Source organism: Amphibalanus amphitrite, unplaced genomic scaffold, assembly GCF_019059575.1.
Source record: "Amphibalanus amphitrite isolate SeventyFive unplaced genomic scaffold, NRLGWU_Aamphi_draft 000300F_arrow, whole genome shotgun sequence".
Taxonomy (NCBI): domain Eukaryota; kingdom Metazoa; phylum Arthropoda; class Thecostraca; order Balanomorpha; family Balanidae; genus Amphibalanus; species Amphibalanus amphitrite.
In genome coordinates, this window is record NW_024881795.1 from 106,430 (window position 1) to 120,649 (window position 14,220).

At 43.7% G+C, this 14,220-nt stretch overlaps 1 protein-coding gene across 1 annotated transcript in view; it reads left to right on the forward strand.

Annotated features, from left to right (window-relative positions):
• The first annotated feature begins 1,140 nt into the window (after positions 1-1,140).
• LOC122387857 (neuroglobin-like) overlaps positions 1,141-14,220 on the forward strand; it is a 29,377-nt gene continuing 16,297 nt past the window's right edge. Inside the window, exon 1 of the mRNA XM_043378437.1 lies at positions 1,141-1,723. Coding sequence (XP_043234372.1) covers positions 1,464-1,723 — 260 coding nt within the window. The 5' untranslated portion in view covers positions 1,141-1,463. The remainder of the gene's footprint in view (positions 1,724-14,220) is intronic.

A 14,220-nucleotide genomic window follows, 5' to 3' on the forward strand; every position in this document is an offset into this window, starting at 1 on the left:
CGACTAAAGCCTTTGAAGTTCCTCTCGCCGACCATGGACAGACAATGGCATTGAGTGAACAATAGACCTTTGTACAATGAATGAACACAAATTATCTTTCAATTTCACATATAACCTATTCGTATACGTACAAAAGAGTGGCTACTACCTACTGCATTTTGATACTGAATCACATAACACAGTGACGAAACGAATTAAATCATTCATTATGAAAGCGACACACGCACAACGCACATGCTAAGAACAAATCCCCCTGATGGATCTGTGGATGCGTTTTTAGAAGATCAAACGCTCCGTTGAAGCATTTGCAATGTTAAACCAACGGGTAGAGGTTCTTAGTCCTCAGGACTTAGTAGTAGTATAACTGATGATCAGACGCATATTGCATACGTGTAGGTACATAATGTGACTCCATTGCACATTAGAAAGCGTCATTTGAGTGTCTGGCTCCAAAACCGTTGGCTTATAAAGACAGCCGGCATGCATTGCTAATGCAAACGTGAAAAAGCATGCCTACCGTATTCCGAAATTTAGGACTCTGCAGCTGCATACATTTTATATTAGGTTCAATTTCACTAAAGGTGTAATTAGCTAATCCAAAGACAATGTTCAAAAAACAGACCAAGGCGAATTTATGGGCTGGCACCACGTAAATTGCCACAAGTTTTATTGAGGAGTGCCTGTTCATCTGTAATCAAATGAGCAGCTGAACTAACTCAGTGTACATTTCTGAATTATTTAATCAATAGAGTGGCCAGCGAAACATGAAAAGGCACACCGTAAGCATTGCCGTCTGCCTCTGACAACCATTGCGCCTTTTCCTCGCGCCTCTCAAGGACGGAGTTTGCAGCAATTAGTTTCCAGACTTCCTAATTAGAGGAATTATTTTTCGAAGACACTGTCAAGGCGCGAGGTTGTTAGCCAACTTCCGTCCACCAACACGATTTCCGCCCTTCGCAAACAGAAACTCAAACGACGGTAGCGACGCGACGGTAGTATCGTATCACAGCGCCGACGAGTCGTTTCGGTTACCGACGAACGTGACAAGCTCACAGGGGCACCTCTGCGCGGCGGCGGCGGCGGCCGACAGTCGCCAGCGTCGACGGCCGGCAGTATTTCGTCGGTACCGACGCGGGGAGGCCGTCGACGGCGCCAGTGGGCCGAGCGTTGGACTGTGTTGAGATTAGAGCGTAGACAGGTGGTTACGGCAGTGAATTGCTGAAATCAACATTGGCGGTGTACTCCAGCGTGTGTGATCTACCTGATTGCACAGGTGGAAACTGAGAAGGCTGGCATTGGCCAAAGGAGCTTGCGTAAAGAAGAAAACAGCGGTCTGGGCTACTTGAACGTACACAGGAATCGGTGGCAGCGCCCCGAATTGAGTGCTTTGTTGCTATCGCTGTCGGTAGAGAAGAAAAAAACTGGGGCGTTTCTAGCGGACGAAACCAAACTTGGCTCTTATCATGGGAGGGTTAAGTACAAAGGAAAAATTGGACTTGGTGAACGCCAACAACTTGACAAAACTGGACTCACAATCTCCTACAAGCACATCGCGTCGAAAGCGCTCTCTCAAGTCAACGCAGTGCCCAAAGAGTGATGACGGGCTTTCAGAAGCGGCAGTCGAGGAGCCGACACTGACGGCTGAAGATAAACGCTATCTCATAGAAACATGGAAGACTCTGGAGTCGGATCCGACCACAGTGGGCATCATTACTTTCTCACAGTAAGTGACTCAGAGCTTACATCCATGAGCGAAAGTTCAGTCGTAGTTTTCGAAGAATAAGGGTGGGGTGGGAGTCACACGGCAGTTCTTGATCGGTTGAGCTTTCTGAGTTTTGGGAGGTTAAAAAGTTTGATCATATTTTTCTATACCAGCAAAAGTTGCTGAACATACGAGAGTGTATCTGACTACATACATATTTTAGCTCATTGACGTGATTTATGTGCAAATGAATGCGTGTAGGAGGGAATAAACAAACAATTTCATGTTTGTGTTGACCTGACCTCCTTGGCCCCACCACTGCTCACAACTACACGTCGTTGGTGCTCGAAGCTGCAGCTCATTATCTGATGATGATCATACCTCATTAGCCTCGAGTGTTGCAGGGGTTCAGGCGTTAATCTGATCTAATCAACGAGGGTGTTTTGATATGCCCAGGCTGGCTTGTTAACCCGCGCGGGGCTGGGGTCTCCAGCCGAACGCGCGGGGCTGGGGGGGGGGGGTAAATTTTACCCCCCCCCCTGTTATCTCCCGAACTAATGGTCCGATTTGGAAAATTCAAACGCCAATCGAAAGATCTCATCACGAACAACTAAAAACATGTACTTAATTTTAAGTTTGAGGTCAAGGTCAAGGTCAGGTCAAGGGTACAAATTGCAAGTTCCTACGGTATCGGCCTTGCACCGTAGTTGCCGAAGAATGGAGTCATGGACTGAGACTGATCGCCCAAAACGTGTTCTTAGGCTACCAAGACAATATTCGTTGCATACAATATCATTCAGAGGTCAAGGTCAAGGTCAGGTCAGGTCAGGTCAGGTCACCAAAAACAAAATATAGAAAAGGACATGTGCGACACATGTTTTATGGGTCATTTTACTCATAGAATTCAATGGGCACACTCAATAAGTGATATGGACCACCTTTGGATGAATTTCAGGTCGAGGTCAGGTCAAGGTCAGGTCAAGTGAGGTCAAATTTTTGAAGTTGGTTGTTAAGGCCTAAAAAGGTGTCTAGCTGATGCAGTTTTTCACGGCGAATCGAATGGTGCTATTTTTGTTTCCGTACGAGGTCTAGAACTTCCAAAAAGTCATTTTTCAAAAAATTTGTGTGTCGTGACGTCATACAATTTTGAATAACTCCCACATTTTTGAACCGATTCTTCTAAAACTTGGTATGTAGGTGCACATAGACCACTTCTCTGACATATATTCCGGTTTTTTCGATACATTAAAAATTTTGGATTTTATAGTTATTTTCCCAAAAAAGTCAGTTTTTTGAAGAAAAAAAAATTGGGCCAAAATCCAAAATTTTCAAAAAACCGAGATAGCCATTTGATAGACAAAGTAGAATTACGTATATCCTTTTTTGTTACGTCTTGATTCCTTTAAAAATGAAGATGTTGTCGGCGTTTGAACTTTTGCCGTTTTTGAGGCGAAAATGGCGAACATGACGTCACTAAAACGTCTATTTCTAAAAAAAAAAAACCGACGGATTTCGCTCACATTTTCAGGGAACGTGTCAAATTGATGTAAAAAAAGGTACTGAAAGTTTGGCGGCGCTGCGCGCTGCCGTTTTTGAGATATTGCAAAAATTCGCGAGGGGGGTAAAATTTACCCCCCCCCCCAGCCCCGCGCGGGTTGATAATTAGGTGACACGATAAGCTTCTGAGTCACCGAGCGCCAAAATCCTGTTATCGAAGTTCCTTACTGATCATATTTCATTTTCAAATGAAATGCAATTTATCATCGAAATACTGGCACATTCATGTGGGGAGATACATAATGAGGTTGTAACGAAATAATCCAACTTACGCTACATGACTGATCAGTGGTCAGAAGCAGTAAATATGTGAAACTGCATACCATGTAAAACGCAAAATAATTCGTTGAGTTGCTAGCATCGGTAATCACTGTTCAAAGATGAAGATCAGAACGCGTACAATCGTTGTACAGTTCTTCGTCCCACTTGCGCAAAACCAGTATGAGATATATCACATGAGTAGACTGTGAACAACTGCAGCAATTGCAGGGCTCAGATTATCAAGAAGGCCTTAGTTTCGAAATGAGGAAGTTCAAAACCTCCTTTTCCTTGCATCAGCTGGCTCCCAATGGTGTGGTCAGATACATTGTGCCGGTGCCGTTACAAAGGCTACACCCCGATCTACATCTACATTGGATCGTTCTGCGTAGACCTGCAGCAGGCAATGTCGTCATGCCAGTTAAAATTGCGGGCGATGCGCTAGCGTAAGATTTTACATCAAACTTAACCCTCGCCCGCACATGCCATTTTCCCATCCTAGAACGCACATGGGGGGGTTGCCACCCCCCCCCCCGCGCCATTTCGTTCCTGTTGGAGATAGAGCTTAGCGATAAAGACAAAAAAGATTCTCTGGGAAGAGACGAATCCAATGATACCCAGTTTTACCTTCTCAGGTCAGTCATTGACCTTCCAGGTCAGGTCAAACTAAAAAATGTTGCTGTTTTGGGTCACCGTTGGATATCAAGTGCGCTGCTTCTCATATACCGATGACGATGCTGTTTTCTGGTGCCAAGCGAGCTAGAACCTCTTTGTCACACTACCCGACCAGATTTTTGCTGCTGAGGTCATTTCAGGTCAAGTTAGGACGTTAGGTCAAGGTCAATTATATGTGTTTGTATTTCTGTGTGTGTCTGTGTGTATACTGATGTGTGCACCGATTGTTTTTGTATCCATATTACATGAAATCATGAACTGAGAAGCTTTTAACCAAAAATGCAGTAAAAAAAAAACTTCACAAAAAGTAAATTCAGCTTGCCTAAAACGCAATAATCTTAGATGACCTAGGTTGACCTTGACCCTGACCTTGACACCTGTACATCGTCGAACAACATGTTCTATGATAGGTGGGAGGTAAGACTGGCAAAAAAGGCCGAAATCAAGGTGTCAAAAGCTCACAAGGCCCATGGCAAACGCAAGATGTTGAGAATTGGCCATTTGGGTCATGACATGACCTGAAAGACAAGGTCATATCTCCGAAACCAAAAATCACAGAAACTTAAAATTTTCAATGGACATCAAGAAAGGATAGAGGAGCAGCTATACGAAAAATCAGCCTTTTAGCTCTAAAAATGTTGAGTGCAGAGCGGAACGACTACCTGGGGGGGGGGGGGCAACCCCCTTCCCCCATGTGCGGACGAGGGTTAAGCACTCTCCAGCCTGTCACTGATCATAGCATTGTGTTTCAATTCATGTTTGAAAGGCCATTTGTCGTCTTCTTAGCTGCTTGATTATCGTTAATCAAAGGTCCGTCCATCTTTTTGGATGTTTTTTGAACAGGAGTATCAATTCGTTGTTGACGTGCTTTGCCGTTCATTGCCAGTAACAAAGAGCACACAACTTTGGATTAAATAAATTAGGCTATTGCCAGCTTCAAAGCTGTTTGTCAAAAACGACAAGTGGATAGTAATTACTTCTTCCTCTTTGCAAACGATGGATAATTTGTAAGTTGTTGATTGGTCTGAAGCGAATACAAAAAGTGCAAGGAAAAGATTTGTCGTGTCGTGCTTGCTTAGGATGCAATCGCAAACTTTTATGCGCGTTACGCGAGCTGTCATATACGAGTCTTTTTCGTGTTGTAGCAAAGCAATTGGGCCAGCAGGAAAAATTAACAGTTGCATAACTGTTAATTAATTTAAAGTAATTGTCACCACATTGCAAGTACATGGCAAAATAAAAGGTCTTTCTTCAAAATTCTCTTTTTGACCTATGGTTAAATCGAAGAGAACGCAACGAGTAATTTATGCTCAGTATCTCATGTTTTCAGCTGCTACCCAAATAGTTTCAGTTGTTCAGCTTCAGTTGTTACCCCCTTACTCCTCGCTACAGTCGTCATGCTTACACATTCGGTTACTCAATGCATTCTTGCATAAACCAAAAGTTAACGGATTCTTTTGTCTTATAGATGGACCGCTATGCTATTACTACCCGCTCTTGGCACGAAACAAGGCAGAAAATGTCATCATGACCATTACAATAAAGCTCTATTTCACGGCCTGTCAACCGGTTCAAATGTCACCGTTGACCAGTCAGTAAAGTCCTTGTCACCAAACCTTTTACCGGAAAGAATACTGCGGATTTCCGTTGCCCTAGCAACGGGATTCTGCTCGGACCGCTGCGACACGAACCGTCCCAGGGGTGGCTCGGAGAGTGAGGTAGTGGAGCTCACGAGATTTGCCGCCGAACGGAGGAACGGTAGAGGGAGAGAGAGAGAGAGAGAGAGAGAGAGAGAGAGAGAGAGAGAGAGAGAGAGAGAGAGAGAGAGAGAGAGGGAGAGAGAGAGAGAGGGAAGGGAGGGAGAGGGAGACGATAGGAATGTGAATTGCCGGAGCCCGGAGTTGAGGGAGTATTAGCGTGGCTTAGTGTCCGAGATAGGGAGAATATGATGACGGAGAAATACCTAATGGGAGGGAGGGAGAGAGAGAGAGGGGGAAGGGAGGGAGAGGGAGAGAGAAAGAGAATAAGAGGTAGTGGAAAAGAGATTAATAGGGAAGAGTTTTTTTTAGAGTGCTAACATGAATGAATGAATGAGTTAGTGTCAGTGAATGTGATCGAAAATGTGATCTTGAAGGAGAGGAAATGAAGAACGGCATTGTGAAGTAAGCAATACAAAGAGAGAATCTCAAATAGAGCGTTTATTTCGTATTCAGCATGATTACCATTCCTGGGTACCTATTTCATGCAAACCTGTCGACGTCCCTAACCGAAAATGTAGACCTGAATCGCGTTACCACTTCACTAAGATCACAAACCTTGCTCGGCGCCATGACGCGTCAGATTGAAATGCATCAGGGCCTGCCTCGAGTGGAACTCGCCTCGAAGGCCCATCTCGAGCAGGCCTAATTCAATTTCATCCACCAAAGAAGGACGAGTGCGGCCACAGAGATAGATTGTATGGGGATGACGGCGCCAGACAACTCGGCGCTGTCGGGAAGTCAAAGAAAGCATTCTCGACGGAAACTCGAATATCCGGGCCTTTGAAGGTTTGGCGGAGGTGCGCGAGCGTCTTGTTAGTGTCTAGTTTGGTTGTATGCAGCTTTAACAAGCGACTCGTCGTGGGACAGGGTGTCCAATTATGATGACAGAATGCGGATCGAGAGCGCAGGCATGCCATTCATATGACAATCATTTCTCCGGGGAAACGGGCTCGAGCAGACGGCACAGCTGTTGGCCGATCCCAGTCCTAGATCCCAGATCATGGAAATAAGTTCTGTGTTGGGATAGTCTTGGATTAAGTTATATGGTATAGTATAATAACTTACTTCAAATGAGGTGTATGTAGAGAGTTTGTGGCTAGCTTTTTTTCTTTTCCTTCTAAAATTTGGTCTTTACCGTCACGTTGCGCGTGTTTGTAAAAGTTGGATCTTAAGGGAGAGAGAGAGAGAGAGAGGGAGAGAGAGAGAGAGAGAGAGAGAGAGGGAGAGGGAGAGGGAGAGGGAGAGAGAGAGAGAGAGAGAGAGAGAGAGAGAGAGAGAGAGATAGAGAGAGAGAGAAAGAGAGAGAGAGAGATAGAGAGAGAGAGAGAGAGAGAGAGAGAGAGAGAGAGAGAGAGAGAGAGAGAGAGAGAGAGGAGAGAGAGAGAGAGAGAGAGAGAGAGAGAGAGAGAGAGAGAGAGAGAGAGAGAGAGAGAGAGAGAGAGAGAGAGAGAGAGAGAGAGAGAGAGAGAGAGAGAGAGAGAGAGAGAGAGAGAGAGAGAGAGAGAGAGAGAGAGAGAGAGAGAGAGAGTGGGAAGCAGGGCACATCATCATCGTTTCGTCCTCGTAATAGAAGCAAGGTGACGCACAAATATACGCGAATGCGTCTCAGCAATAATGCATATTGCGGCGGTAATGTGTTTCCAGTGTTAACCTTACCGAGTGCTGACGTCGGACGATAATACCGTCATAAGGTAATTGCTGTCGTTACTTAGGTAGCATTATTTGTTCTGCTCAGAAGCGACGTCCGTCAAGATTGCCTATACAAGCGAGCCTAAAACGGGACTGATGTCGCGTAAATGCTCCTTCGAGGACTGCAAAAGAACGGTAGCGGCCGCAGAGCTAAAAGAGCAAGCCTTGGTGTAATCTGGCAGAGTGGACTTATATTAGCGCGCAGAAAACCCTGGCCAGGAATAAGCACGGCTATGGTAAGCAGTATAATTATCGGTCTTGGAAATAAGTGCTGAAGTGCGTAGCGATCACACAAATATAGCTTTCGAGTAGGGTTTTGTGCCCACAGTAGGTATGCCTGTTTTTTTTTTTTTTGTCGCGTCACCAAAATAGTTAGTTTTTTTGCGTCAAATAATGGATACCGTATAGAATGACGCCCTGAAGGTGTTTCTAAGCTAATAATTATACCAGAATTACAAAAATACAAGAACAAAGAATATTGCTACCAGATGCCTACCTTTGGTGCATGATATCCCAAGTGACGACAAAACCATGGCGTTGCCAACTAGTCACTACAATGTCACTCGGTATCAATCGATCTCCAAAGCACTGGCTGCCACTCCCAAAAACGTGACAGTGCCACGTCGAGTTTTACTACTCCGGAAAACTGCCACGTTCCACAGCGTCCGGAATTCCGAAACTGGACGTCTGTGGATGGACTGGACGTGAATCTTTCCGTCCTAGACGGCGACTGATACCGAATTGGCTATTTCTCAGCAGCCAAAAGCATTAATCGAGTTTAACGATCGCGACTTGGAACCATTAAATCGCAAAATATCGCAGACAGGCCTCGTGTCTAATGGCAAAGTGAAAAAGAAATTATGCATCCCAGCTATGAAAGAGCGAGCACTGTCATTTATTATTGATGGCGTTTGGAAAAGTTGGGAGTCTCCAGACTTAGAAAGCTCTTTACTGAAAGCATTTCATGCAAGATAAGCTAAGAACCAAAATAGCCGGAATGGCCGAAGTGAAGACAGCCCCTGATCTGTTCTGAAATTGATGTGTTCGATAGTGAGTTCATATTTGCAGGAGGCATGGACACTACTCGCTGGTAGATAGCATGCGTTTTAGCGCTGGTTCTCATGAAGTAGTTGAGAGCGCCCATAGTCCAAGCTTAAAGAGATACGGATCAGACTTATAGGTAAAAGATCTTCAGCACGCTGACATTGAAACGCAACTGGCATTAGTCCTATCCCGTTAATTTTATTAATTTCAATTAACAATTAGTCCTTTCTTCGCTTTTAAGCTAATGGCTAAATGTATAGCCACGAGTGCGAATTAGGTCAAGGCCATGTAACAACGGCAGAAAAAAGTGTTTGAAATAATCTAATAATTTACCAGTCACACTGTTCAGCACACAGATGGTCTCTCTCGCTACACGAACAGAGTCAATGTCAGTGACAGGCGATAGCTGACAATGGCTGGTCAGTGACTGAGACTCAATGACAATGTCAGTGACAGGCGATAGCTGACAATGGTGGTCAGTGACTGACTCAATGACAATGTCAGTGACAGTGACATCCGATAATGGCTGACTAGGGCGCACTGTGTATGACAGACATCTACCCGCCCCAGACGGCCTGGTGTGTGCCACCAATGTTCGACTGAAACTAGATAAAGAGCTCTGTCGTACATCAAAGGAGTCGGTAAATGACATCCGGTATCCCTCGCCATGAACTCTGGTCTCATGGGATGGACAGATATAAAAGGCTTTCAGTGAGCTCCACACGACAGTGGTTTAGAACATGTAGTGTCTGTAAGTGAACATGGGAGTACAGCACGAAACTCTGCCTTGTCTGGCATTGTCCCGTTCACATGTTTTACAGTTAATGCAAATGAATGGACTAATAAAACATTTGGTAAGCTATTTGACTCAAAGGCAATGCTAAAAGTTAAGTTCAAATACTAAGATACTACTTTCTGAATGGTCATGGTAAAAAAAAAAACAGGTTAATGAACCTTTAAGAAGGTAACAAATCACGCAATGTCACCGTAACAAAATCCTGGCACTGTCTTTCAGTATGTATCCAGCACCTTTGTTTCCTGGCAGTTATCCTCTATCCTTCGTCCGTTTATACAATTTTGCACCTATGGGGAACCACTCCTCACTAGAGATGTCAATCGGATGCCAACTTTTTGGTATACCGATCCTAAACAGATATCAACTTGGTATTTGGTATTTCAAGGCCAATATTTTTGGTATTTTGTCGGTATTGTGAATCGTCGCTTATGTAAAAGAGGCTGTGAATTTGGTAAAAAGTTGATATTTCCCTCATTTTCCCAAGTCGGTTCGGTTTTGGTATTTTCTTGTGGTTATTGTTGGTAGGTATTTGGTTTGGTATCGGTATCACAATTTTCCGTAATTGACATCACTACTCCTCACAGCCTTTCAAAATAGCGTTATTCAAACGAAAGCCGGAACGCGCTCAAGTGGCCAAATCAAATCACAGTTGTCAAGTCACAGTAATTAAACTTCTTACGATGAGTTATGACATTAGCGCTTTAGCCATTTGAAAAAATGATTATTTCGCGATAAATCAAAAAATGAATGATGTTCTAATGGACCAAAGCCACTCGCTCTAGCGAATAATCAGTTGGGATACTGTGCTAATAGCCGTGAAGTCAATCACTCCGACGCATTACCAGTTGTCGGCAGACAGGGCTTGATTCGATTAGTTTTATCATTGATAGGTGGTACATATTTATACTGATAAATTTGCCCTTGTGTGCCAAACACTTGAAATATGTCGTAAAATAAAAATCTTACAAGGTATTATATGACAGATACAATAAGGTTCCCACAAACACCAAACACATAACTTCAAAGCTAGTTTTGCCTTCCCATGGGTAAGATCCAGTTTTTTCTTTGAGTAAACTCCGTAAATAGCATATACTTTTTTACGACCAAAGAGATGAGAAGTGCTAAACTTATATAAATCGTCAAAAAGTGCTTTTCTTTTCCCTTTTCAGTGCAGTTGTGCTGCTGTGTTGTGCCTCTATTCGATCAATTCTGGGACCGTTGCAATATCCGACTTCCAAGTTCCAACACTTTTCAGCGAAAAAATACACACTTGTGCGAGCTATTGGGTAGTGTGACAGTGTTAAATTAAGTCCTTTTCCGGTTATCAGGCTGTTGTGCTCGTGCCCGTTCGATTGAATGCACGTTGAAATATTTGACAGTGAGTTTATCGAGAGCGAAAATAGTTTCCAGGCTGAAGGAGTGAAAAGAGAGAGAAATAGAGAGAGAGAGAGAGAGAAAAAAAGAGAGAGAGAAATAGAGAGAGAGAGAGGGAGAGAGAGGGAGAGAGAGATGAAGAGAGAAAGAGAGAAAGAGGAGAGAGAGAGAGAGAGAGAGAGAAAGAGAGAGAGAGAGAGAGAGAGAGAGAGAGAGAGAGAGAGAGAGAGAGAGAGAGAGAGAGAGAGAGAGAGAGAGAGAGAGAGAGAGAGAGAGAGAGAGAGAGAGATGCAAATCGTGTTTTATAAAGCAACGTTACATAAAATACTCAGCCGAACATCAATACTTTTAGTTTAGCCACGTCTGTAATTGTGAATTTTCTTAGAACTGCTATTTCCTTCCAAAGTGCACACCAATGTTGTAAGCTCCTTATAGTGTAGTGTGACCAATTTTAGACTAATTCCGTCCTAATAATGGCCGATGCCATGCCGTTTCCAGATCCGATCACATCACAGAGCCCTGCTGAAACGCTTTGTGATCGCATTTTTACTTAGGGATGCCTATCTGGACGTCCTTAGTTGTTGACTAATTACGGGTTTAGAGTGCGTCAGGGGCAAAGATCATTTTATATGAATTTAGTTACAACTGAAACAAATCAGGAATGAAAAGCTTTAGAAGGTATCTGGTGATCTTACTTTTGGTGAAGCCCTTACACGGATGGTGCGGAGCTATATACGCTCCAATCGTAAAACGTCATTGCGGGAGGGGTGCGTTCCATGCTTTGCCTCTTCGAACTCTGCTTCCGGGCCACGTATGGGCATGTGGAGCTTGCGACCACGAAACTGCAGGAAGATTTTTCTACAAATATTACATACATCATTAATGATATTGGTATGCCATTTCGAGCATATTGATGTCAAAACCGGGCGAGTCACTTGATGGAACTGAAGGGAGATTTTTCGAATTACGGTACTCCAAAATTGCGTTTAAATCCTGTCCGTCGTGGCGTTGGATATTCCAAATATGCTGCTCACCGTAATAGTGCGTAATGCATAGCATAGACCAACAACTTCCCCAGTACAAGTTCAACAAGTTCCCCAGTAACCGTGCCTGAGTTTCGGTCTGAGACACCTGGGCTTTTAGTAAGTTTTCCCCTGAAACAGTTATCGTCACCCCACTCGCCGGTGGAAAGTCTCAGCAGCCACAGGGTTACCAGTATGGCGGCTGTGGTGTGGAGAGTACAGCCAAGTTCACCGCTGGTAATGGAGCCATTGTACTCAGTAATCTCGTGGGGGTACCGCGAACAATGCGGACATTTTTTTAGCTGATTATTTATGTCCGGTATAATAAGGTTTCGACGTTAACCTTAGAAGAGTGGAATAAGTGTTACACGAGAAAGGCCGTTAGGGAACAAAACTGCGATCATTTGTAATGGTAGTCGCAGGGCTTTGCGTTAAAATTTTGACACCTTTTGGCCTGGGGAATATTTCCCGGGTCTGAGATGAATAATTCGAATACGAATACTCGATACGAATATTCGAACTCCCCTACGAATATTGACGCTAACACCCGAACACTAACAGCGATAGAAGCGGGGAATTTTCATTACCTTTCCTCCAATCAATTTGAACTCCTCTGAAGCAGCAATTAGACTAAGCTCTCCTGGTGACGTCACATGATATGCTTGCAACCCTTGCAATGGCAATTTTGACTTATCAGACGTAAACTTCGAACAACTGCCAAAAGCAGATAAAAATAAATAGCAAATATAGCTATGTAGGACATGTACGGGTGTACTCGTGAATCCTTTTTCTATAAATTTGAGGCGGGTGAACAGGCTAGTTCAAGGTCACAGGCCTTTCGCCACTTGCGCTTTTGATACATGCTAGGATATTTATCTCAGATGTCGTCTTTGATTACAACTGCGCTTTTTATTGCACAACACAACTGGAACATATAGACACGATCATGAGCGAAAAAGACGCACCATTGTGCATGATTTGTATGAAGCCCTGACTATTCTGAAGGTATACTACAGCGTATACTGTAGCGAGTAACGCGTGTAATAACTATGCGAAATCTGGAAATGAGCATGCTTCTCGCAACAAGAATTCAACGATATCCAAATATATATATTAGTTCAAGTTCAAATAGTGCAATAAAGGCAGTCATGTTACATGATACGCGTTTGTGATGCATGTACGTACAATGATTTGAAGAATCTTACACCACAAACGATACTTGCTCCAAAAGCTCTGCATAATCGCTGTTCAAATAGTTTCCAGTTACCTCAAGCTCGTGCTGATCTCGACATTAGGAGCACTGGCATGAACGGATTTCGCGGCCTCCAGGTAGTGTTTCCTCAAAGGTGAGGCATAGCACATTAGGAAGCTTAGCTCACATTACTTCGCAACATTATTTTGAGCGTAACTAAGCTACACCAGGATAGAAAAGAGTATCGTCGCTGGATTAAACAGAGTCAGTAGCGTTGAGTTCCTGGAAAGATCATCGTCCCAACGCCAAATGTCAGCTGCGACCTAAATTCACACTTCCAGGGACTAGCCACTAACAAGGCCGGCCCGTATAGGAATGGTCTAGAAGATGACCCGCACATGACCCGCATTTAGTGAACGATGGCGAAATGGAGACGCACTAATGAAACATGACTGGGCGGGGCCCGCATCGGTGCGTAAAATCACTACCTAATTAGTGTCACGTAAACGAATAACTTGCCTAATAATCACGCATGCTTCCCAGAAACAGGCAAGGTGGTAGAAAATAAAGCATTGATCGAAGGTCATGCCTTGATCAAAGTCGTACAAATTCTTGCACGCCGAAGAGAATAGTCATAAGTAATGACACTCGGTCAGTGGTAGTTATTGGCGCGAACAGACACGGAGCAGAGCTATAAAAGGTCCTTTTTCATTAGGAATGTCAATTATTTCAATTTAAGGCACAAATGAACACAATTTTTCTTTTTAATCAATAGTAGGTATATTTAACTTGATATCATGTCGATTTATTATAACCGCAGCCCTATCACCCAAAACAGCTATTTATGCAATAGCCTTCCCACAAAAATGCTCAAACATCTTACCTTTTTCATCGCCTAGAATATTATTTGAAGGATATCTCAATTTTGTTGTTATATTGTTCAGCAATTTAATATCGGGGATCTAAAAAGATGACAACCATTTGACATTGTTTCTCCAGTCCTGTGAAATCCGGACGCTTTCATCTGATGTTAAGAGCTGTGTGAGGCCAGTTAGTGCTGGCATTTCTCTTTCACCGGGTAAACCCAACGGCCAACACATACCGGATGTTGGCTGTCAGAACGACTGGAAACCACATCACAGGGCTCGTTC